This window comes from Patagioenas fasciata, chromosome 1 (assembly GCF_037038585.1).
Source record: "Patagioenas fasciata isolate bPatFas1 chromosome 1, bPatFas1.hap1, whole genome shotgun sequence".
NCBI classification, from domain to species: domain Eukaryota; kingdom Metazoa; phylum Chordata; class Aves; order Columbiformes; family Columbidae; genus Patagioenas; species Patagioenas fasciata.
Genome location: NC_092520.1, coordinates 28,244,216 through 28,266,845, shown reverse-complemented (window position 1 = coordinate 28,266,845; position 22,630 = coordinate 28,244,216). Strand labels below are relative to the sequence as shown.

The 22,630-nt window shown below is 37.5% G+C and overlaps 2 protein-coding genes across 3 annotated transcripts in view; both read left to right on the top strand.

Moving 5' to 3' along the window:
- The window catches only part of POSTN (periostin), a 460,633-nt gene that overhangs the window by 324,251 nt on the left and 113,752 nt on the right, over positions 1-22,630 (top strand). The gene's annotated exons all lie outside the window — the stretch shown is intronic.
- The window catches only part of TRPC4 (transient receptor potential cation channel subfamily C member 4), a 154,077-nt gene that overhangs the window by 81,165 nt on the left and 50,282 nt on the right, over positions 1-22,630 (top strand). For both annotated transcript variants that reach the window (XM_065829353.2, XM_071805035.1), the window contains one exon: positions 537-1,055. In XM_065829353.2, the coding sequence (XP_065685425.1) occupies positions 537-1,055 (519 nt within the window). The remainder of the gene's footprint in view (positions 1-536; positions 1,056-22,630) is intronic.

Here is a 22,630-nt window from a genome sequence, read left to right as displayed (position 1 = left end):
TGTGTTCCCTGCAAAACTGAGATTAACCAGTGAGAGATGAAGCATTTCTGTCTTGCTCACAGCTGGCACTTCAAGGGACCCAACGGGAGTCTTTATGTCTGACTCTTCCTTGTTTATCTAATCATTTGCTCTAATGAATCGTTTGCCCATGGGCTGTTTATATACAAACAGGTTTTATGAAAAATCACACCCTTTTTATAGCATATATTTAGTTGAAAGAGGCTATCTTAGATAATTGAGTTGTTAGGTTTAAAGTGTTTCCTTCAAGTCTGGCCAGAAGCAAAGATCCAGCTGTAAGTGTACTACCTGGTAAAATAACAGCCTGTTTATAGCAATTTATTAACTGAAGAGAGGTCATCTTGGTTAATTTAGTTGTTGTGTTTAACGTGTTTCCTTCAAGTCTGGCCAGAAGCAAAGATCCATCAGTAAATGTACTGCCTGGATAACTATTTATAGCCTAATTTTTTGTAGCTCCTGTTCAATGAAGGGGCCTGTAAGGGTTTTTGCCTTTTTTTTTTTTCTTTTTTTTTTCCCAGGTGCCGCCAGTGCTTCTGGACAAGCAGTTTTCAGAATTCACGCCGGATATCACACCCATTATTCTGGCTGCCCACACCAACAATTATGAAATCATAAAGCTCCTTGTGCAGAAAGGTGTCTCCGTGCCCAGGCCACATGAGGTCCGCTGTAACTGTGTTGAATGTGTCTCCAGTTCGGATGTGGACAGCCTCCGCCACTCTCGATCCAGACTCAATATCTACAAGGCTTTGGCAAGCCCATCATTGATTGCTTTGTCCAGTGAGGATCCTTTCCTTACCGCTTTTCAGCTGAGCTGGGAGCTGCAGGAGCTGAGTAAAGTCGAAAATGAATTTAAGTCAGAGTATGAGGAGCTGTCACGGCAATGCAAGCAATTTGCAAAAGATCTCCTGGATCAGACACGGAGTTCCAGGGAATTGGAAATTATTCTTAATTACAGAGATGATAATAGCTTGATAGAAGAACAAAGTGGTAATGATCTTGCAAGATTGAAACTGGCAATTAAGTACCGTCAAAAAGAGGTGAGTGTGCTGGAGAATATATAAGCATCTTTAGTAATAGTAATGTGGCAGATAATAGCCTGAAATACATTCTTTTAACTGAGACAAATTGCTGCTTATCTTTTTTTGTTCTACAGGGTCTCCTCTTTTTTTTTTTTTTTAATTTTTAATTAGGTGAATTTGGATAGCTGTTGTAGTTTGGTAGTATCAGAATTTAAAATGTTCTGTTACAGCACAGATCCAAAGAAACTTCTTTCCTTTTACACCTGAATAGACATAGTCTCCCGTAGTTGTGCTCTGAGGAGCATTTCAATAATAGGATGAGAAATGTATACAGCATACTTCAAATGAGCTTTAATTGCTTCCAACAAAGGCTGCTATATATTTAAACACCTATAAAGTAGTACAGATATCTCTATAGAGAGGCTTCTTTGAAAAATACCTATTATAAATAGATAATGAAACATAAGATAAATTGCAATGCATGACTCTCTAAAATTTGACAGATTATTTTTCTTAAAGAATCCAAAATGGAGATACCTGGGCATTTGTTTCCACGGCAGTTAAAAATTCATGAATTTGCTTCACTGATACAAATATTAAATTGTAATCAGAGGATATCTACATTTCTTTAAAAAATACTAGAGTTGGTATGTGCATGTAAAAGCAGAAGAATTGAGATGGAAAAATGAGTTAGGAAGACAGTTCCGTTGATATTTCCAAAATTTCACTTGATCTCTGCTCATCATCATGTCAGAATGTGTTTTATCATCTCATTTGGAACCTGTGCATCCAAAATCAGCTGAACTGTGTGTATAGGCAAGACAAATGCTCTATATAATTAGATGTTACTTATTCATATAAAATATAGCAAACTCTTAAGAAACCTCCGTGTTCTATTGAACTAGTCTATCTATCATTGCTAAATCTCTGTTCTGTGAAATATACTAGTAAATGCATTAATGTATTAAGTATGTGAGAAATGCTTGAAGGAACAGTAACCAAACACGGAATGATTCTGTTATCCATTTGAAATACAATTTAGTAATGCTAGGAAGCTATCATGAAGGTAGGGATCTACTGAAGTACTGCTGGAAGAAAAAAATCTCAGTTGGTCTCTGAATTCATAAGTCTCCTAATAAGCAATTTTTCCTTCAGGAAATGTGTTACATGATGTTGTATTTGATAGTATAATGCTTTAGACGACATGTTATCTGCCTTCATCAATTATTTTCAGGTGGTACTATTCCAGACTTTTCTTAACAACTACTATTTCTCTTTCTTGAAATGTCAATCCTGTCCTGTAGTCATTGAAGAAATCCTAGCTTGGACTTCTGCTTTTCAAAGGATTAATGCATTAAGTTAAACTCTAACCTTTAAAAACAAAACCTAAATTGAAAGCCTGAATTTTCTTAATTTGAAACAGAGACAGTGGCAGACATCTGTAGGGTGAAATGTATTTTATAGTTGCATCATATTCTGATGCCTAATTAAACTGCAGTAATACAGCTGATTACACTTCATTGATTGTTCATAATAGCAAACATTAAAGCAACACTGATTTAGTACAATTCAAAATCAGTGGATCTTTTATATTTTAAATATATTTTTTGTTTCTGAAAATATTTCCAACTATCCCTATGATTTGAGTCTCCCTGAAATAAAATTGAGTTTTATCAGATTCTTTTGCTGCATTGATAAATATGTTCCATACTAGGTGTTGGAGTAAATACTACACCCCATAACTGATCAGTCATTTTATTTCTAGTGATTACAACAGTATTCTTGTAGGTAGAGCTCCAAGGTTAAGGAACTTACCTCAGGCGTTAAAAAAAAAAAATAAAAATCCTTGAATTCTGGCTGTCCTGATGCATATAGATCTTAATGAAAATATATCAGATGGATCTTTCTATTTCTTGTGTTAAGGATAGTACAGGAGATATGAAATCCTGCAGCCTCCAGGGTCTGGGGATTCTTTCAGCCCGTGGTCTCCATCCCAGGCACAAATATAATGACTGGCCTCGCTTACACAAGACCGGCCCCTTGCCTGCCTTCTCTCTGTTTTGCCATGCTTGTTCCTCCCTGATCCTTTTCCACCGTTTACCCTTCCCCTTATCATCCTATAATAAATTTTACATAATCCCACATGACTCCTCAGGTATCCCATGATAACCTTGAATTTATATTCAGTTGTACCTTCAGGGATTTTGGTTTTTTTTTTTTTTTATGTGCAGTTGCAGCTGGTCCTTTAATGGCCCATTTGTCAGAAGCTGAAGAGTCTTGGTGTTTGTCATTGCCTTTATTATATCCTGGTTTCTGTGTTGAATTTGTCACTTGCCTTGTTGTTTTCTATTTCTGCCATACTGAGGAACACTTAACCACATAACTAAATGAACAAATAATTCAATGAACCAGGTGCTCTCACATTCCATATACCCTTATACTACAACTATTCAGGATAATCTCAATGGCAAGTAGAAAAGGCAACTCATAGATCTTATTTTTAAAATGACAGGAAAAGAATCCATTAATGTGTTCTTTTGGATTTAACCTGTACAAAATACTAGTTTGAGGTGATGCATTTACTTCTTCTGCCCTATCTGTCTGAACCACCAAGAGTCAGTTCTCCACCAAAGACTTTTCTATTATGACAGAAGCAAACATAGATCTGTGGGTTTTTGATGCAGTTAGTTCTAGTTATTGTCTTTCTTTCTCTTAACTTGCCTGCTGTCCCTCAAAACATTAATAATTACTATTATTAATATCAATAATAAGCTTTATTAATAGTAACATTAATAACAAAGAACACAACCCCGAACTCCACAACAAAACCACCCATCCCTCACATCTCAACTTTTATTCATGCTATTACCAAAGGACATTGTAATGCTATAATGGGGCTGAGATCAGAGCTCCATGAGTAAGCAATCTGATCTGGTTGTTCAGAACATCCAGTCTAAGTCTAGAAATTGCAGCTAAATGTAACAAAATAATGAAGAATGAGGACAAGTAAAATAAGAACCTGTATCCTTTGGCATTGCTTTTATAATTAATTGCTCAGGAGTTAAAGATTACTTTTTTTTTCTTTCAAGTTGGAAATAACACCAAAAATTATTAACAATAATTCCTCTTGGCCTTAATGAGCAAGTGAGTGTGAAATGCATCAGAATTAAACCTTGTAAAGGACTGGAATAGGCTTTGGATAATATAACTTGGTTTAAACTCAAAGACACAAGATTGGGTAGGAACAGCGGATTGAGGGTACTTGTAGGAGAAGCCAACAAGTGGATGAAGAAGAATTTTCATTATGTAAAGAAAGAAAAATTGACAAACATGAGAAAATATAATTATTGAACTGGGAGTTGTTGTGGAGCTTCAAAATGATATAGTGTTTGATCAAATGCAACTCTAGAAATACCTTGTAATAAACAGAGAAAGGCTCTTAAAAGTGAAGTGATTAAGTAGGGCTTAGTGTAGTGATTTGCAAGACCCAGGTACCAGCTCTGTATTATCATCGGTGGAAATGAGGAAAGTACATTCATTCTCAGAGCTCTCTGCATTGTTCATGGTCACCAGATTGTCCCTGAAGTGGACCTTCTACACAAGCCCAAAAGTTTATGTCAATTGGATTTGAGGTTCTCCACGGTGAAAGGTGTTTATTTTCTGCATTTCCATCCCTTTTGAACTTGCCATAATATTGTGATCCTTATTCATGTACTGTGAAAAAGCATCTCAGTGGCATCAGTTCTCAGTCCATGGAGTCACATCAGAGGGAACCTGCTATGTATTACCAAGGAAGAAACTTCCCTGATAAAACCATCTGTCTTCTTTCATAACTAATGAGACTGAGAAAGATTTATAGTTTCAAGTTTACACTGCAGAACAATATCTGGCTAGACTGTGAATAATATCTGTTCTGAGTTAGGTGGCAGAACCAGACTATTTCTGCCAGCAGGTAAGTTTTGTGTGCTTACCCACAATTTGTTTTTTTAGCATAGCACATGTGACAGAATACCCAAGGTACCATTTTTTGTCTGTTCGGTTTGCACCATTGATACTGTTTGATTATAAGCAAAGATGTTGCTGATGCTTATGGTACGTGTTTCTGACACCTACTGTTGTCTGGGCTACAACCACCAGCAGACAAGATAGATTCTCTGAAGGCATGCAACCCGTTTGCACTGGGCACAAACATTTCATTTTCTAATGATCTACTGCGTAATATTATCTCAGCTAAGGGAGAGTTTGAATTTTATGGAGGCTGACACAATTTCATTGTGCTAGATTCTAAGCACACAATGAGCAATGAGAAATAGTTTCCTATTTTCCTGAACCAAATAAAAATGCTATCCGATTCAACTGCAGTTTCATTCAAGGATGTAAAAGGAAAATCCCTGATTCTCTATGATTCACAAGCAGAAGTTGTTCTACCTGTAATAATTATAATATGTCATTCTGAGTTTAAGTAATTTGAAAAACCCTGATGCAACAGTGCAATTAAGTAACAGAGAATAGTAGCAATCTGTAATAGTAGGCAGTCATCTTTGCCACTAACTGCAAAATGCATGTTCTGTCTCACATATATTGAGATATTTTAAATAGAGAAATCACAGCAAAACCTCAGTGTCTCTCACACTTCAGTTAGCTTTGTTTTAGCTTTGATTCTGTTTAGGTCTTATAGGTATATCTGCACATATGTGATAGAGTGCTTACTAATTTTTCCCATATATGTGAAATAAAGAAGGGAGGAGGGAGATTAATAGACTGAATAAATATCCTCTGGTTTCATATTAAGTTTAATTAGTGCAATTTAAGTAGTTATACTAGTAATTTGTATGTCTCATCTTGCTGCATACTAACTGGCCCATGTCATTTGATCTTCAGCTGTATAAGCTCAAACATAGTAGCATGGTGAGGTTATAATTATTGGCAGTATCGTTTCATTTTGCTTTGTTATTAGACATTCTGATATCAACACAGATGAAATATGAATTTTGAAGTATATAGCTCTTAACCTTTTCACTTTCAAATAAAAAAAAAGACTATCTGTTTTGTTTTATTTTTCTTTTCCATTCCTAGTTTACTCTGGTCATCTTTCACTTCCTCCGTAAGTACAAGATCATTAGAAAATGTGCAATACTTGATATTAGCCGGATGTAAAGTAGGTTAAATTCTGCACATTTCAGTTTGACAATCTTGAAACATTTTAATAAGCTTTTTTCTGCCTTCGTCTTTAAAATCTAAAGTAAATTATAGTTATAATTATAATTTTATAATTTTATTATAAATTATAATACATTATAATAAATTATAAATTGAAAATTATAATTTTATTTATAGTTATAAATTATAATTATGATATAAATTATAGTTATAACATCCATGCGTGATTAAGTATCACGTTGAGGTGTAGATAAAGACATAAGAACAAATTTGTTAGAAGATATATTTAGGAAGATTATTTTTCCTGATCCTGAATTAACTTTTTTAAAAGTTTGATTTAATACATAGAACCATTTCTCCATTTTCATTTATCTTTTCTTTACATTTCTATAGAGCTGAATAACCAATGTTTACCAAAATTTCAGCTGCTTAACTACTAAAACTCTCCCAAATGGCTCTAGTTGGTTTTCTAACAGTTCCCACTTCCCAGGTTGATTTTCTGAGTTGTTAGAACCTTCAGAGCCTCAACTGACAATGAGTCAGAGAAAGAGTGAAAGAGGAAGTGGATTTTAGCATTTGGGTTTAACAGGAGTGCAGGCTTTATTAATAAGATTTTCAGGGAAATCAGCTTCAGAATAGTTTCCACACTTATTTGCAGGTGAACAGGAAGTGAGACAGGACTCCTTCACACAGGAAACACATCGTGAGTCAACCGTTTTCAACTTAAATCTGTGTGTTTCCATAAAACACCCAGCAAAGATTACTGATGTGAGCAATATCACTAAATAATTTATTGGTTAATTAATTATTAAATACAATAATATGATATTCACATTTCATAGATCAATTCTTTTCTAGGAAATTGGTGCTGCAGGATAAAAATGTTGTCACTGATAATAAAAGCCATCTGTTTGCTCCTGCTCAAAAGAGGACTTTAAAAATGAAATAATCAGTTCTTCAGTAGTTTTCTATGCAAAATACATCCTCAGTGAAATGGAAATATTTCACAATTATGTCACAAATTCAGTGAAATTTTAAATGAAAATATTTCAAATCTGTCATTTCATGTTGATGTCTAAACACTTCATTTCGCTAAAACGTTTTGTTTGAGTGCAGTTTCTTTTTTCTTCACTTGGACTTTGACATTTTTAACAATGTGATGCTTATACCTAATATCCATATCATAGTATTATACAAAATAGTAAAAATATGATAGAAAGCAAAAATTATTCCTTATCAAAACTGACTACCTCAACAATGCCTAAAGAAAATAATTTTGAAGTACTGAAATGAAAAGTTTCCATTTTCTTAGTAATGCGCTTTAACATTTAAACTGCCATTCTATTGGAAACATTGGCTTTTTACTCAAGTATCAGATATAAAATATGTCAGGAATTGCTGGAAATTTCTGTAGAGCTCCTCTGGCAGCAATACAATTTAAGAGTCTAAGTCAAGTTTTCTGACTGTCTCAGAGAGTAGAATTTCATTTGGAAACACAGATTGATCTTGAGTAGTTTTAGTAGCTGTTATAATTAATGTCTTATTAAAATTCTTTCAGATACAAAGGCCTGGATTATTACCTCTTCAAGCAGGAATGGCTTTGGAAACACAACATCTAAGAATTATCCTATATTTTAAAAAACCCACACACCTGAAAGATAAACAGAAACACAGCACTCATGTGTTAGCAGGTCACTGTGTGTGGGGGTACTTGTCAAAAGACTGAAAAGGTGAAGTCAGAAGTCTCCATGTAAAAAATAACAAAACCCCACAAAATGAGACTCTGATAATATTTGGACATTTTTAACACCAATGGAAGATGTGTTTAGTCTATGAATCCCATAACTGAGAGGAATGATGTATGCACATTTGGGTCCATGTCTCCAAAAGACCCACTTCTGCAGACTCTCAGTCATAGTATTCAAAAAGTTTAATAAACATTTTTCCAAGCAAGAGCCAGGTACTCTTAAAACAGGTCATATGTTTGCTGTGTAAATCATGTAAAAGTCGCTGTGTTTATAGATAAAGACTCCACAGATTGTTAAATAGCATAAATTATGTGTCTTTATCTGCTACACATACTTAAAGTCTCTGTGTAATTGGTTATCTATTACCTCAGAACTGAATGAAGTGCAGGTGTCCCTGTGGAAGCTGTACTTATTGCTTCTAGAAAAAAATGTTCTTTAATCACAGGGTGGGAGTGCATCTGCTTAATACAACATTAAATTGTGTCTACATTTTAAATAACGTGGTGAAGTAATCCTCCTAAAGTATGTGAGTAAGTTCCTTATACAGTCAAAAGACAGAGGTATGCACAGAGGGAGATTGTGTCTGCTCAAGATAAGACATCTACGTTCACTCCAGAGACATCTCTCTCTGTTCCCTTGGCTGGGTAAGGAAACAGGGCGCTTCAATTAGAAAAATTACTTCAGTAGGCATTGAAAATGTAGATGTAAGTTAGACAACTTATTGCGTCAACTTCAATCTCTACCCTGTGGTAACAGAGATTTCAGATTCTGAAGGCTCAGAGCCCGCAGCAAGGGAAAATGAATCTCAGGACTAACTTTTAATGATGTCTCAGAAGACATCAATAACCTTTGAATGCTGTGTGCTGCACACAAGTTGCAAACCTCTCATCACAGTTCTAGTTAAACTATTCATGAACTGACACCAACGTCTTTTTATTTCGAGTGCGTGCTAGAAGTAATTAATTCAAAGAGGAGGAGACTTGCTGTTAATAAGGTACAGTGGAAATCTCTCATTTCAGTTCCTTTTCTGCATCTTCCTTAAAAGAAATGTTGCTGGGTTGTCTGCCTCAAGAAGGGAAAACCAGCAGTGCACAACCTTTCTATTAGGATGTGACTGACAGCAATAGAAGTTGGCTTTTGGTTTGAAGGAGTCACTACTAATGCACCTACAAACTTTCCCACTAACTTGGGGTAGATTTAGCACTGTGAGTCTATTTTTCTACTTGCACTAACAAAACATCCATTAACAAACAAAATATTAGAGAAAAAAAATCTTTAATGAGGTGAATAAAGAAGGTAGTGCACAGGATTTCATTTTGACTGTAAATGTATAAGAAGTTTAAAGCACTCTTTCCTCTCTCCATATACGTACTAAGGATCTGGCTGTTCTTCTTCCCACCCCTGCAGGAGCACCTAATCCACAGCTCAGGTTGGTTAGTTTTGCTGAGTGATAAGCCCTAGACTGAGCTGTGGTGGGATTTGCATTTGCTGGTTGCCTCCACTCCTTCCATGGCCTCCATCAGTCATTCCTGAACTGCCCCTACCTCCTCCCTTGTGCAGCTCCTCCTTCCTGCTCCTCACTGCAAGTCATTTTGGCAAAGTCCAAGAGCATCAAAATATTTGCATTATGTCGATTCTAGTAATTGCTCTTGTAGCATGAAGAGCTCATGCAGACATCTAACTTGTAGAGGAGTGTTTAACTCCTTTCTATTTCTCTGTTTCTTACTCCCAGGACACTCTTAAGCAGACCCTTTTCTCTCATATATATAGAATCACAGAATCAGAATCATAGAATGGTTGGAAGGGAACTTAAAGATCATCTGGTTCCAGCCCCACTGCCATGGGCAGGGATACCTTCCATTAGACCAGGTTGTGCAAAGATCCATCAAGCCTGGCCTTGAACACTTCCAGAGATGATCTGTTTGCAGCTTCTCTGGGAAACCTGTTCCATTTTCTTGTATCTAATCTAAATCTGCCGTCATTCAGTTTAAAGAAAACCATTACCCCTTGTCCTATCACTACATGCCCCTGTAAAAAAGTCACTTTCCAGCTTTCTTGCAGCCCCGCTTTGGGTACTGGAAGACTGCTATAAAGCCTCCCCAGAGCCTTCTCTTCTCCAGGCTGAATAACCTCAACTGTCTCAGCCTGTCCCCATAGGAGAGATGCTCCAGGCCTCTAATAGTCTTTGTGGCCTCCTCTGGACTTGCTCCAACAAGTTAATGCCCTTCTTACGTTGCGGGCCCTAGAGCTGGCTGCAGTATTCCAGGTGGGGTGTCACCAAAGTGGATTCCCTTGTGATACATTTAAACATACTTTATCCTTTTTATTGGCACACTCCAGGAATCTCAAGATCCATATTTATTTGTTCATCACCCTTTGTCTCCTTTTTTTTCTTATACTCCATCCCTTTTCTTACTGAACTGCAGAGATCATTGCCCACTGACCGTTCTCTGTTGCCCTATCCACAGGGCTGATATTACTGCAAATTTTCCAAGACCCCATCCACTGCCACTGCTTTAGCCTCTCAAAAAGGGAGTATTAGAGACCCACAGCAGCAGGAGGTAGAAGGAGATTGGAGCTTAGACACAATCATTCCCTAGGCTGAACACCAGAAAAATGGTGTCTCAGACCCATTTGTTCTCATGCATTTCTGTTGAATCTTGTTTTCCGTAATCTATGGACTCTGTCTTGGGAGACAGAGCAGATCAATCAGGACTCGTAGCACCAAAAACCATTGGAAAGAAGCACAGGTCAAAGGAAACTTCTCTTGTTTTCCAGGTTCAGTTAGGGAAGAAACAGTATGGCTAAGTAGACAGGACAGTGGATTTTACTCCTTCCTTTGATGCCAGCTTGCTCAGTGCTTTTGGAAAGATGATTGCAAGTTAGAATAAAAAATAAAGTATAGGTATCTGCAACTTCTGTCTAACTTAGTACGTATGTAAACTCCCTAATCATTTAAAGATTTAGTGGAATAATCACTTGGGTCAGTATCTCTGCCTGATGGCTGTTCATCCAGTCACTGAAATCCACATATGTTGAGTTTCCCTGTGCCTTTTTCATATCTCAGCCACAAAAGAATGCCCAAAGGGGTACATAAACTCCTTCCTCTGTCTGAAGGCGTGTTCCCTGAGAGTGCCATAACCACGGAGAGTGCCCCAAATTACCCTGCTTTGGAATTGTCTCAGTCCTTTCTGATGAAGTTGAGAAGTATACTTCAGGTCAGCTTGCAAGGCGGGCTTTGGGGCACAGCTAACCCACAGTCTATACATAGCTTCAACATCAGTTTCCGTGTCAGTCCCACTGGGTGGATCTTTGACCTCTTGTCTTTCCACAAGGACCCAGTGCTTTTATCTACATGCATCAGTGCACCTTCAACCACTTATCACCCTCTATTATGTATTAGGATTATAGGATCTTCAGGATACATTTTGCCATGTTGTTTATGGCTTTTTTGCACTGTGCCCAGAATAATCAAGCCATAGTTACAGACAGGGCCACTTTGTGCTATTGTAACACCTTGAGAGCAGTAATTACATTATAAGGCTGATTTCAGCTGCTAATGATGGAGGGTAAAGTAAATAACTTTTTTTTTTTCCCCATCTCTTAGGGCTTTCATTTTGCTTCTTTTGTGAATAATGCACTCATGGCACAGCAAAACTAATCATCTAATGGTTCATTTTTGCTTAATGAATGAAACTAATCCAACCTACTTCAGCAGAAGGAGGGTATGGATAGAGAAACCTATGGTATTCATTAACTCAATTTCTGCTATTATGTTACTTGATAAAGCTCCTGCTTAGACCTACTACAGAACTGCTCTATTTCTTACGCTTGACTGAAATTTTGAGGATTTTTTAAAGTTTGTATCTGCCTAAAAGCTTGTCTTATTGGGTCAGGAAAGGAGATTTTCTGTGAATACAATATCATCCATTTCTTCACCTTAAAGTAAAATCTTAACTTTCTTTTAAAACATGGCAACAAAATAGAGATAATGCCTTTTGAGCACAAAAGTCCAAAAGAAAATGCTGTTACTAGTTACAGCTTCAATTGTCTAGAAAACAAGGTATCAATATCTGCTAAGTACTGTTGTAGGGACAGAAGGAAGGACTGGATGGGGGGGGAAAATCATGATGAGTTTTTACTGAAAAATTATGAAAAACTTCCTAGTTTTGTTACTTAAAGAAATCAGTTTTATTTCATTATTATCACCAGTGAATATAGAATATCACCAGTCTTTCTTCTATGTTGCTTAAATTTCCTGGTAATTTCACTTATGTTTACATGGTGCCAGATTTACAGGACCTGACCCAACTTAAAAGTAGACAGTAATGGAAGCAGACCATTTAGCAAACTTTGTGTGCTACAAGTTGTGCTTCGAAGATACACTCAGGTACTAATCTACTTATCTGATAAGTAACTGCTTTCAGTTTTCTCTTTTTGTGCTTAGACAAATGCTTAGGAAGCCTGGGACAAAGAACTGAGATTGCAGACTCATCCTGGCTTGTACATTTCACATTAGAAAGCATGTCAGGGATTTGAATGATCAACAGTTTTCCTTTATACAAAATGTAGACACGCTGGAGAGGGTCAAGAGAAGGACTACAAAGATGATCAAAGGACTGGAAAGCTGCCATATGAGGAAAGGGTGAGACAACTGTGCTTGTTCAACCTTGAGAAAAGAAAGCTTAGGTGGGACCTCATCACCATGTTCCAGTATTTAACGGGTGGCTACAAAACAGGGAGTCACATAGAAAAGACTGGGGGTTAGTGGGTTACTCCTAGGGAGATTCTAACTGGACACAAGAGGAAAGTTTTTTCACAATGAGAACAATGAGCTATCAGAATAATCTCCCCAGGGAAGAGGTGGACCCAACATTGGACACTTTTAAGATTTAGCTGGACAGGATGCTTGTCTAGACTGTGCTTTTGCCAAGAAAGGTTGGAGCAGATGATCCTTGTGGTCCCTTCCAACCTGGTGTTCTACGACTCCATGATTTCCTGTGTCATAAATCTCAGTCTTGTGCAGATGTCTTAGATATACTTGGGCATGTCAAATGGTATGAGAAATGTAGGAATTGAAACCTTTTTAAGGTCTACCTGTAGTTTACAAGTGAGCTACATGTGTAAGCTCCTGTTAACCTCGCTAATTTGCAGTTAAATGGGTCCTAGAATATGTTTCAGCTGAACAGGTACCAGGGATTAATTTAGTTTCCTAGGCACAAGTGTCTAGTGTTATTTGAGATAATCAAAACCACCTGAGATGAATAAACAGAGCTGGTAGATACAGCAAAATACCTACAAGGGATATGTGCCCTTCCAGACCAAAAACCAGAGGCCACAATACCTCAGGACATCTAAAACAGCACTAGATGTCTGTATGTAGGTAACTGAATTGTATCGCCAGACGTAACAATTTTTTGCCTAGGATACATCAACTGTATTAACTAGATAGTCACTGATGATGGAAACTTAACTAAATAATGCGCACTACTTAGATATTTCTGAATTTAGGTGTTTCATCCTCAAGCTGGATCTCTAGTCCATGGTAGTCATTCATGGAACGGAATAGATACTTCCAGAATATTATTGTGTTCATCTAATCTAAAATGAGATTATTTGCCATTTGGAGCTATCTTTGGCTGGTGAAAAGAGATCCTGATGGCTGTCTTAGATCACAATTTCTATAGCTAAAGTTATAATGGAATTTATTTCAACTTGGCTGTGCAGTTTTGCAATATTCAGAGTTTTTCTGAAATTCTGTCATCTTCTAGTGATAGCATAGGAAAGAAAATGCCTTCTGTCATCGCCATTTTATACTGTCACTTGCTTCTCAATACCATCCACAATAGCAACTGGCAATGGTTCTTACAGAATAATACAGCAGTGTGATTTGGTAAGGACTGTTTCTTTTCTTTACTATCCAGTGAGTTGTCACTATTCTTGACCAGCTCCATACAACTATGTGTCCATTCTGGAGGGGTGAATTTCCCTGTCCTCTGCATATCTGATTAAATAGCATCTTGACAGTGCTAACTACTTAAATTGATGTGTTTGTTTGCCTCCTCTCTGTTCTTCCCTGAAACAATGAATCCATCAGTATTTCCACTCAGGTTTTAGTTTCATTTTTGGCTTAAATTCTGCAGTCTCTGTAGAATCTTCAAATAGTGTGTTTTATTATTTTTTTTAATTATTGTTTTTCAGCTTTAATTCAGGTCCTGCCATGGTAATTTGATATTTTCTGTTCCATTATCCTACTCATATCAGATACTCCTCTAATGAAAGATGTAAAGTTTTAGCAAGCCAAAAGGCTAAAGAAATTGATGTTGTGATACTTTGCAGAAATAAGACATCTTGAGGAAAGATTTTAAGAAAGTGAAAGCTCTTTTGCTAAGGAGAGAATAGGCTCAGTTGCTGGTGAACACTTGCAAACAAGCAAGGACTTGGTAAGGAAGAATTGTACAGAATATTTTGAGAAACAGGGGAAAAACAAAGATGAATGCATATGTATAAAAAATTAAAAAAATCCCAAGCTGAACATCCTCTGGCATGTTCTTTATTACATCAACTCATCGCTTTTATGTTTTGACTGTGTTTCATTCCTGAATAACAATGTGAAAATGTGAGGTCCTTAACATTTGTGAGAGAGAAAGACCTATGCACGTCTTCAGCAAGTAGAAATTGCTGAAGGTCTACAAAACACAACATCCCTACACGCTGTTGTCCAAATACAGGATCTATCTCATTAATTTTTAGGTGGATGGAGAGGTAGAGGAAGTGTTTTACTCTGCCTATTGTGCAGAAAAGATAATAATATTTGATTATCAGGGTAATGTAGTCATTTAAATTAGAAGTTGTTCTAAATAGCTAACCTTAAGGGCTTCATTAGCAGCACTCTTACAGTTCACAAAAAGACATGACTCAGTTATGCGGCATTTGACACTAAAACAAGCTGAAACTGTAACAGAAGGTAAAAAAGGTTTGACACACTATTAATAAAATTAGTTCAAGGCCTGAACTCTTTTTTTCTGCCCTCTTAATAGCATGCAGAAAGAAGGCAGAAGTAGCCTTTCCTGTGGTCTGCTTGTGCTATCAGTCCCTGACTCATTCCACATAACCTCAGGTATTTAACTGAGGTACCTATGTCAGCAGCCTCGCCTTGGGTGCCTTCATAGTCTATGGAAAGAGACATACATCTCCAGATAGCAGCTCAGGCCATCTAAGAGCAAAATCATTTTTTTCAGTACTTATCTTGCTTAAACTTATTGCAGAGGAGACATGGGATAACTAGATGTGTTGTACAGGCTAAAAAGAATGCAGAATACTTGAAGAAGAGCATGTAATTTCTGGAAGGCAGATAATAGTAGGAATAAGATAATTTTTACAGTCTTGGTGTTCTGTTGTTCTGAGAACTGGAAAAGCCCCGTAAGCTGACATAGATGAACCTGTTTACAGGAATCCCTTTGGCAGTCCAAGATGCAGCTACCCTTCTAATGCACTGTGTGATCTAAGGGTCTGCCTTAGCAGGTAAGTTCAGAGAGAAACCAAGTTTACCACAGGGACATTTTATGGATTCATTGTGTCAGGAGAGAACAGAGAGGAGGCAAAGAAACACAGTAACTTAAGCAGTTAGCACTATCAAGATGCTATTCAACAGATATGCAGAGGACACTGAATAAATATTTCATTTCACTGCCTATAGCCCTATTCTCAATACAAATGCATTAGTCAAGTCACATTAAAGGCATAATCACACTTGAACGAAGAGAGGTCATTTTCATTCCAGTAAGTTAAAGTTAGGTCTTCCTAACCTGGCTGTGAAAATTTGCTCTTTGCTCTGTCCTAAACCTTTGCAAAAGTATACAGGAAGTAGGAACTCTTCTAGTTTTCAGTGACAGATCTTTCCAGTTATAATCATTGCAAATTCCAGTGTGAAAATGATGATTAAACAGGACCTTGTCAATACTTAAGGCTATATTGGTTTGAAGTTGGCTGGCTCTTCAGTTGCAGCTTTTTCAGTCAGAGTAAATGTACCTGACCACAGAAACACCACTTGGACACTAACTACATCTGTGGTGCAAGAGATATCATTTACCTTAAGTTTAGAAAGGCTTTCAATGTTATTTCTCACTATATTGTTGTATCCAAGTTAGAACATTATAGTTGAGATGCAAGAACAAGATGGGTAAAAATTGTTTGGCTGATCATATTCAGAGGGCTGTGGTTAATAGGTCACACTCACAGGTAAAAGCTGTAGTGCAGCAAGGATCTGTACTGGCTTGAATTTATCAGTGGCCTGGAAGAGATGAAGGAGTCCACTCTTAAAAAAGTTTGGAGAAGACACTAAGTTAGAGGAACCAGCTGATACGCCCAAGGCAGGGCTGCCATTTAGAGAGACCAAGACAGGCTGGAGGAAGAGGATGACAGAAGCCTAGTGAAATTCAACAAGGACAAATGCAAAGTCTTGAGCCTGGGAAGGAAGAAGCTCCTGCAGTGACACAAGCTGGGGACTGACTGCCTGGCAACAATGCAGAAAAGGAGCTGGAGGTGCAAGCACCTTCAGCTCAACAAGGGCCAGCAGCAAAGAAGGCTAAAAATAACTTGGGCTATATTAACAAGAACATAGCTGAGGTAAGTGATTGTCACGCTCTAATCAGCACTCATTCAAAAACATCTGGGTACTGCATCCAGGTTTGGGTCCTTCAGTGCAAAAGATGCATAGATAAACTGGAGATGGTGTGGGGCTGGAGCACTTGCCCTCTGAGAAGAAATGGAGGGAGCAGGGCAGATTCAGCCTGCAGCACAGATGACTTCAGGGGGAACCAACATCACCCCCTCAGTGACTACAGGGAAGTCATTGAGAATGTGGAGCAAGGCTCTTTACATGGTGCACAGTAGAAGGACAATAAACAATGGGCATCAGTTGCAAGAATACAAGTTTGGAGTGGATACAAAGGAGAAAAAGCTTTCCCCACATGGACAGTCGGGCAGTGGAACAGGTTTCCTAGATGTGTTGTGCTGTCTCCATCCTTGGAGATTTTCAAGACTTAACTGGATAAAGCCCTGAGCACCCCAGTCTGGTCTCAGAGGTGGCCCTGGTTTGAGCAAGTGATTGGACAAGAGACCTCCTGAGGTCATTTCCAGCCTGAATTATCCTGTGATCCGCTGACAGGAACTGAGGAGCCATATTCACTGTGTGCTTGGAAGTGTCTGTGAAGCTGTCAAGTGTACAGAGGATGGCAGATACTTGCCTCTCTTCTGTGGTATTAAGAAATCTGACTATGTATCTGAAAGTATAGAAAGAATATTCCTGTTGTTATTAATATCACAGCTATACTCCAGGGATATTTAACTTTACATATAGTTCAATACGTTTGAAATAACCAGGAAGCATGAATTTTCAAATTATTAATGAAGGAAAGGGCTAGATCAGTATAAGATAATTTATTAAGTCAGAAGATAGAATATGAAAATGTTCAATTTATTTTTCCCCTCTAATAAAACACAAATACTTAGTAATAAGAGTAAATACAACAACAACAACAAAATAAAACAATGGACCACTAGCAATTGTGTATTATTCTTCCTTTACCAACTTGTCAACATATATGATGTTGCTCCCTCAAAACATTTAGGTGACAATTATTGTAATTTTCAAAAGGAAAATTAAAGTAAAGAATTTCCCTTCTTTCTACTTTCCTTCCTTAACAAATGCAACTAATATAAATTGACCATAGTCATAACATTGCCAATATAAATATTCTTCCAATACAAACATAAATATTATTATCTCAGCCTTGGGTCCTTTTGCTTCTACCATCCCTCAATTTCCATGGAAAAGCTGGATTTTGGGGCAAGTCCCACAAAGTCAGTACTTTAGAAAAACATTTCCCCAAAGCAGTAGTGAGATACGTCTGCCAACAAGTCTTCTTTTCAAAATGAGAGGTGAGTTTTTGCCTTTATGAGGTTAGAGAATTAAGGGTTTGCTGTGTCAGATCTCTTGTTGGGGTTTCTAAAATTCCCCCCAAAAAAAAATGACCCCGATGTAACATTATCTTTGAAGTTCTGAAATGAAGCACTGAAGGAGCTCACAGTTAAAACTTACGAGTTCTGCCACTGTTTCCTCACACAATTACAACGTAATTTAGTTGACATTATAGTTCAGTTACCAAGTGTAGATTATTTTGTCTGCCGTTCTCTCTACCGTTCACTGAGGTGTTTGGATGCTGAAGAAATCACAGTTGTGGTGGTGGAGGCAGGAGTCGGGAGCGCTACAGCCTCTGTTGGGTTTGGACCCAACTAGCACCAAGTGGGCAGCCATGGTAATAGAGAGGAATGGGAGTCTCGACACCATCACCTCAGCAAGGATGTATTTCAGGAGTAAATTTGGGAGGGGCATTTGGTAAAGAAGAGGTCTTACTTCCCTGATTAAAGTATTTGAAGGTATTAGCATGAGACCTTTACAGCTGCAGGCTGGATATTGTGGAGAAAAACAGATACTGAACATGACTTCAGCTCAGGAGGCATCACCCAGCCTGCCTGTGGGTCAAGGCAGAAGTACTTAGCTGGCCAATTTTGTTAAAGGCTGTATGTTATGCATAAGTGCAGGGTATGCGAAAAGTACATGTGCAATCTAAATTTAAATTTCACATCATGTAAGAACCTCTGTTTCTGTAGGTTTGCTTGTTTTTTTTTCTCTGTATTCACTTATCTCTAATGATACAATAAGTTTCTTTAATTATAACCAATGTCTGATTCTTGAATAAATTTGAGTTTAGGGAATCATGGTTTTATGTATATGATCAAGATACATCTGCTTAATACCACAGAAGAGTGCAAAGGAAGCAGAAGAAAATATTCCTTCAGAGTATCAGTAAGCTATCTTTCACAAGAATTAAAGAGCAGCTTTTTCTTAGAAATGTACTCTTTCTGACTTGCTGGAGCAGAAGCTAGGGCATGCATGTCATGCAAGCAGCGACAACAGCCCATGGAGTATATTTCTCTGTCAGTGAACAAATTGTTTGTGATTTGTCAAGGAAGAATGTAGCCTCAAACCTTCAGGGACTGAAACACAACCTTTGCTTATATCATCCCACATATGCCTCTTCCACCTCTAGCTTTTTGCAAATTATCATTTTCCTACACATTTTAAAATAAAATATATTCCTTGACCTGGAACTATAAGCCAATGTGTTCTACTTCATCTGCATAAGAAATAACTATGGAAGTTGGGCAAACAAAAACATCTCCTGAGTTATCAACTTTCTAGGAGCATGCAATGAATTTTAGAAGCACCAGTCTAACACAGAAATGTATGACATAAATCAGGAAAATATTGTGCAAGGTCTTTGATACATTGTCTGTACTGATATATGAAAGCAAACCATAGCCTGACCCTAGGGCTTAGAGATGCTAAGGGATTTTTATGTAAACAGGCTACAGCAAGTTGCAGATTTGCCTTGCGTAGAGGTGGCAGGAGATGTGAGAAATGGAAACAAACAAGAACAAATAGGTAGTGGGGGTGACTGGAGTCCAGGGCTCAAATTCAGCCACTGTTTGATTTCTTCAGTGTAGGTGTAACCTGAACATCCCTGAAGGTGATGCATATGTAAAACTAAAGTAAAACAGGCTCTTTATTTGTTCCTTCAGTGCTCTGGTTCTTCATCATGAAAGAAACTGGCAGCGTTCACACATCTCTGTGTACAAGAACAGTGAGAGTAGCTCCAGTTTTTCATTTGAGGTAGCAAACTCTAATGTTTTGCCACAAATGGCAGAGCTGTGTAAGGGGAAAGAACTACTCAAGGACTATCATGATTTCTTCAGGCTGGCAGATGCTGAATACACAGAATTCCATTAACAGCTATTGTAGGTATCTTCCCATTATGGGAAAGAACAGTATTTCTTAGGTCTGTTCACAAGAGAAGGTTATTTTCTTCAACCACAACCTATTCTGAAGTATAAAGGAGCTTTTGGAGAGCAGTGGTTTTGAGCAAACAATTACACTCCCTGCAGTTCTTTCCAAGGTTCATATTTTGTGTTTAGACCACAGAAGCTGCCCATGGTGATTATCAGCTGGCCATTCAAGAGCAGAGCCTCTGAACTCATTTAGGGCAAAACTGGGAAGAAAGGTGAATCGTACATATAATGAAAAAATTGAAAAACATCATCTCTGAAGGCCAGGAAGAAGGTTCATGACAGCCACACTTGACTGTTCTAATTGATGCATCTGCTACAGGGTCACATGCATTTCGTCTCAGAATAATGATCAATGAGCATCACTGCCAAAGATCTATCATTTGAGCTTAGTCTTTATGCAGGAACTAGGTGATTAATCTGATTTCTTAGCCTTTAACATTCCCAGATAAACACACGGGCATGTTAAACAAAGATGAAAAGCATTCTAGTATTTGAAGAGAAAGAAAAGCAGACTGAGTTACTACATACATTCTGTTCCTAAGTCTTAATGAAACTGCAAAGCCAGACCTCCCCACAACATGTTAATAGAGAACTTTCAAGAGAAAAATATGCAGTTTATTGCTTTATTTAGTCTGAATGCATTTGTAATCAGTCTGTGTTTTTATTTTTCCCTTATCCCTCTAATTCTGTGTTCAGTCAGCCTTCAAACGAGTGTTATGCTTTCCAAAAAACTGGATTCACACTGATTTTGGGGAACTTTGGCATCTTCAATTCCACACAAGCTTCACATAATGAACAGCCAGTTCTAAAGAAAGTGGAAAACCTTGGAGATCTGTTGTTGGTTGTTTTATCACTTGGCTGGAACAGCATAAGATTGAAGTCAAGAACAGTTGAGCTTATATCCATTTTTCACATCAGGATGCAGGATGGCACCTCATAAAACTGAGCAAACAGAATAAAACCTCAATTTTCATGGTGCTAATGGAAGGGGATTACCATTGTTTTTAGAGAAAAAAATCACATAACATGATATAGTATCACTGCTCCAGGAAGGTTTATTTTCACAGAAATAGGCAAAGAGCCTAAAAATGGAAAAACAAAGGAAGAAAAAATTTTGTAGTCATGTTTCTTCCAAACAGCTCAATACCCTGCTCAAATCCAAAAGGACATTCAAGAGGGAAAACTGAAGCTAAGAATGCCTCACTACCTTGTTTCTTGTTTTGGCAACAAACTGCACAAAGGAGGAACAGGGTAGTCTCCAGTGATGCCAGCAGAAATTCTCAGATGAGCAAGCAAGGCCCAGAGGAAAAATCTAGCTTTTCTAGTCCCTTTCCTAATCATCCCTCATTCAGAGCTTTTCCCAGATAATTTTTCTCCAATTAAACTCGCACTGTGTTCTGTGCTTCAGTTGCTTTAAACATATTTTCAACTCCCTCATGAATTTTGAAAGACTGCTTTATTCATTCATAACTTTTCCTTCTGGAGAAACAGTAGCTACAAAAAGTAGACAAATGCTACAATGAACTGGATGTGAGGGAAATTATTGAATCTGTCATACAGTGGGATTGTGACTAACTGAAATCCCAACCTCTTCTGGCTGACCAGTTAATGCTTAGAAGCCTTACCAATACAGAACACAAAACCAGCCTGGATGTAAGAAAAATTCTACTGGTAATTGCTGACTGGTTCAGAGGTGTGGAATTGTTTTTTTGTTGTTTGTTTCTTTTTTTTTTTCTTCTTTTTACAGCCCCTGGGACTGACAACAGGCTATTCTTTACACAAGTGGCTATTTGTTTCCAAGTCAGTTTGAGTCAATAGCATGATTTACAGGAACTGTATGCCATGAGCAGTGCATGTTATCACTACCTGTCTTAATATATAAAGAAGTTTAGAGTATTGTATTGATTTTGGCCACCTAAAAGCAACATGAACATTTGAGATTATAAATAAAATGTGTTTATAGTCTTGATTTATTCAGGGTTAGAATGAATACTGGGAGAATGATCAACCACTATTTCTGTTCTGTTATCTGTTAGTTTATTTTGTAGAAACTATTGGTGCAGACAGCAAACTTGTTATCAGAGGTATCTGAAGACTGCATTGGGAATAATAGGATTGACGTGACAGAGACCTAAGCAAATATTTTGGCTATTATGTCTTTTCTCCCACATGATGAACAGATTATTACAGCACAAGTGTTTGAAACAATTGAAATAGTTTTATGTGTTGTTTGGCAACAATATAGTTCAATGATATGAGAAAGATTCTGTGTCTTTTCAAGGGGAACAACTGATGGTGAAAAGGAATAATACCTTGTATTGCTAGAAAAGTAATTTAAAGCTAAATAAATAAATTCAAACCTGTAAACACAAGTAATGTGATTCTTACTAAGGATTTTGTTTCCCCAGAAAACACTGCTTGGCTTAATGCAGTCTGTATGTTAGATCATAGAAAATACTTGGTTGAAAGATACCTCTTAAAATCATCTTGTCTGACCTCCTGCTCAGAAGCCGTCTAACTTTGAAGTTAAATCAGGTTCCTAAGGAACTTGGCCAGACAAGTTTTAAGTATTTACAAGGATGGAAATTCTGCATCTCAGCTGGACAACTCGTGCCAGTGCTTAACTAGTCTTGTAGGGAAGAATATTTTCCTGAGATCAGACCAGAATATTCCTTGATGCAGCTTGAGACTGTCCTCATCTTTTCATTGTACTCCTGAGAAAAACCTGCTTTTCTCCATAACCTCCCTTTCATTTGTGTGAGACAGCGAGTC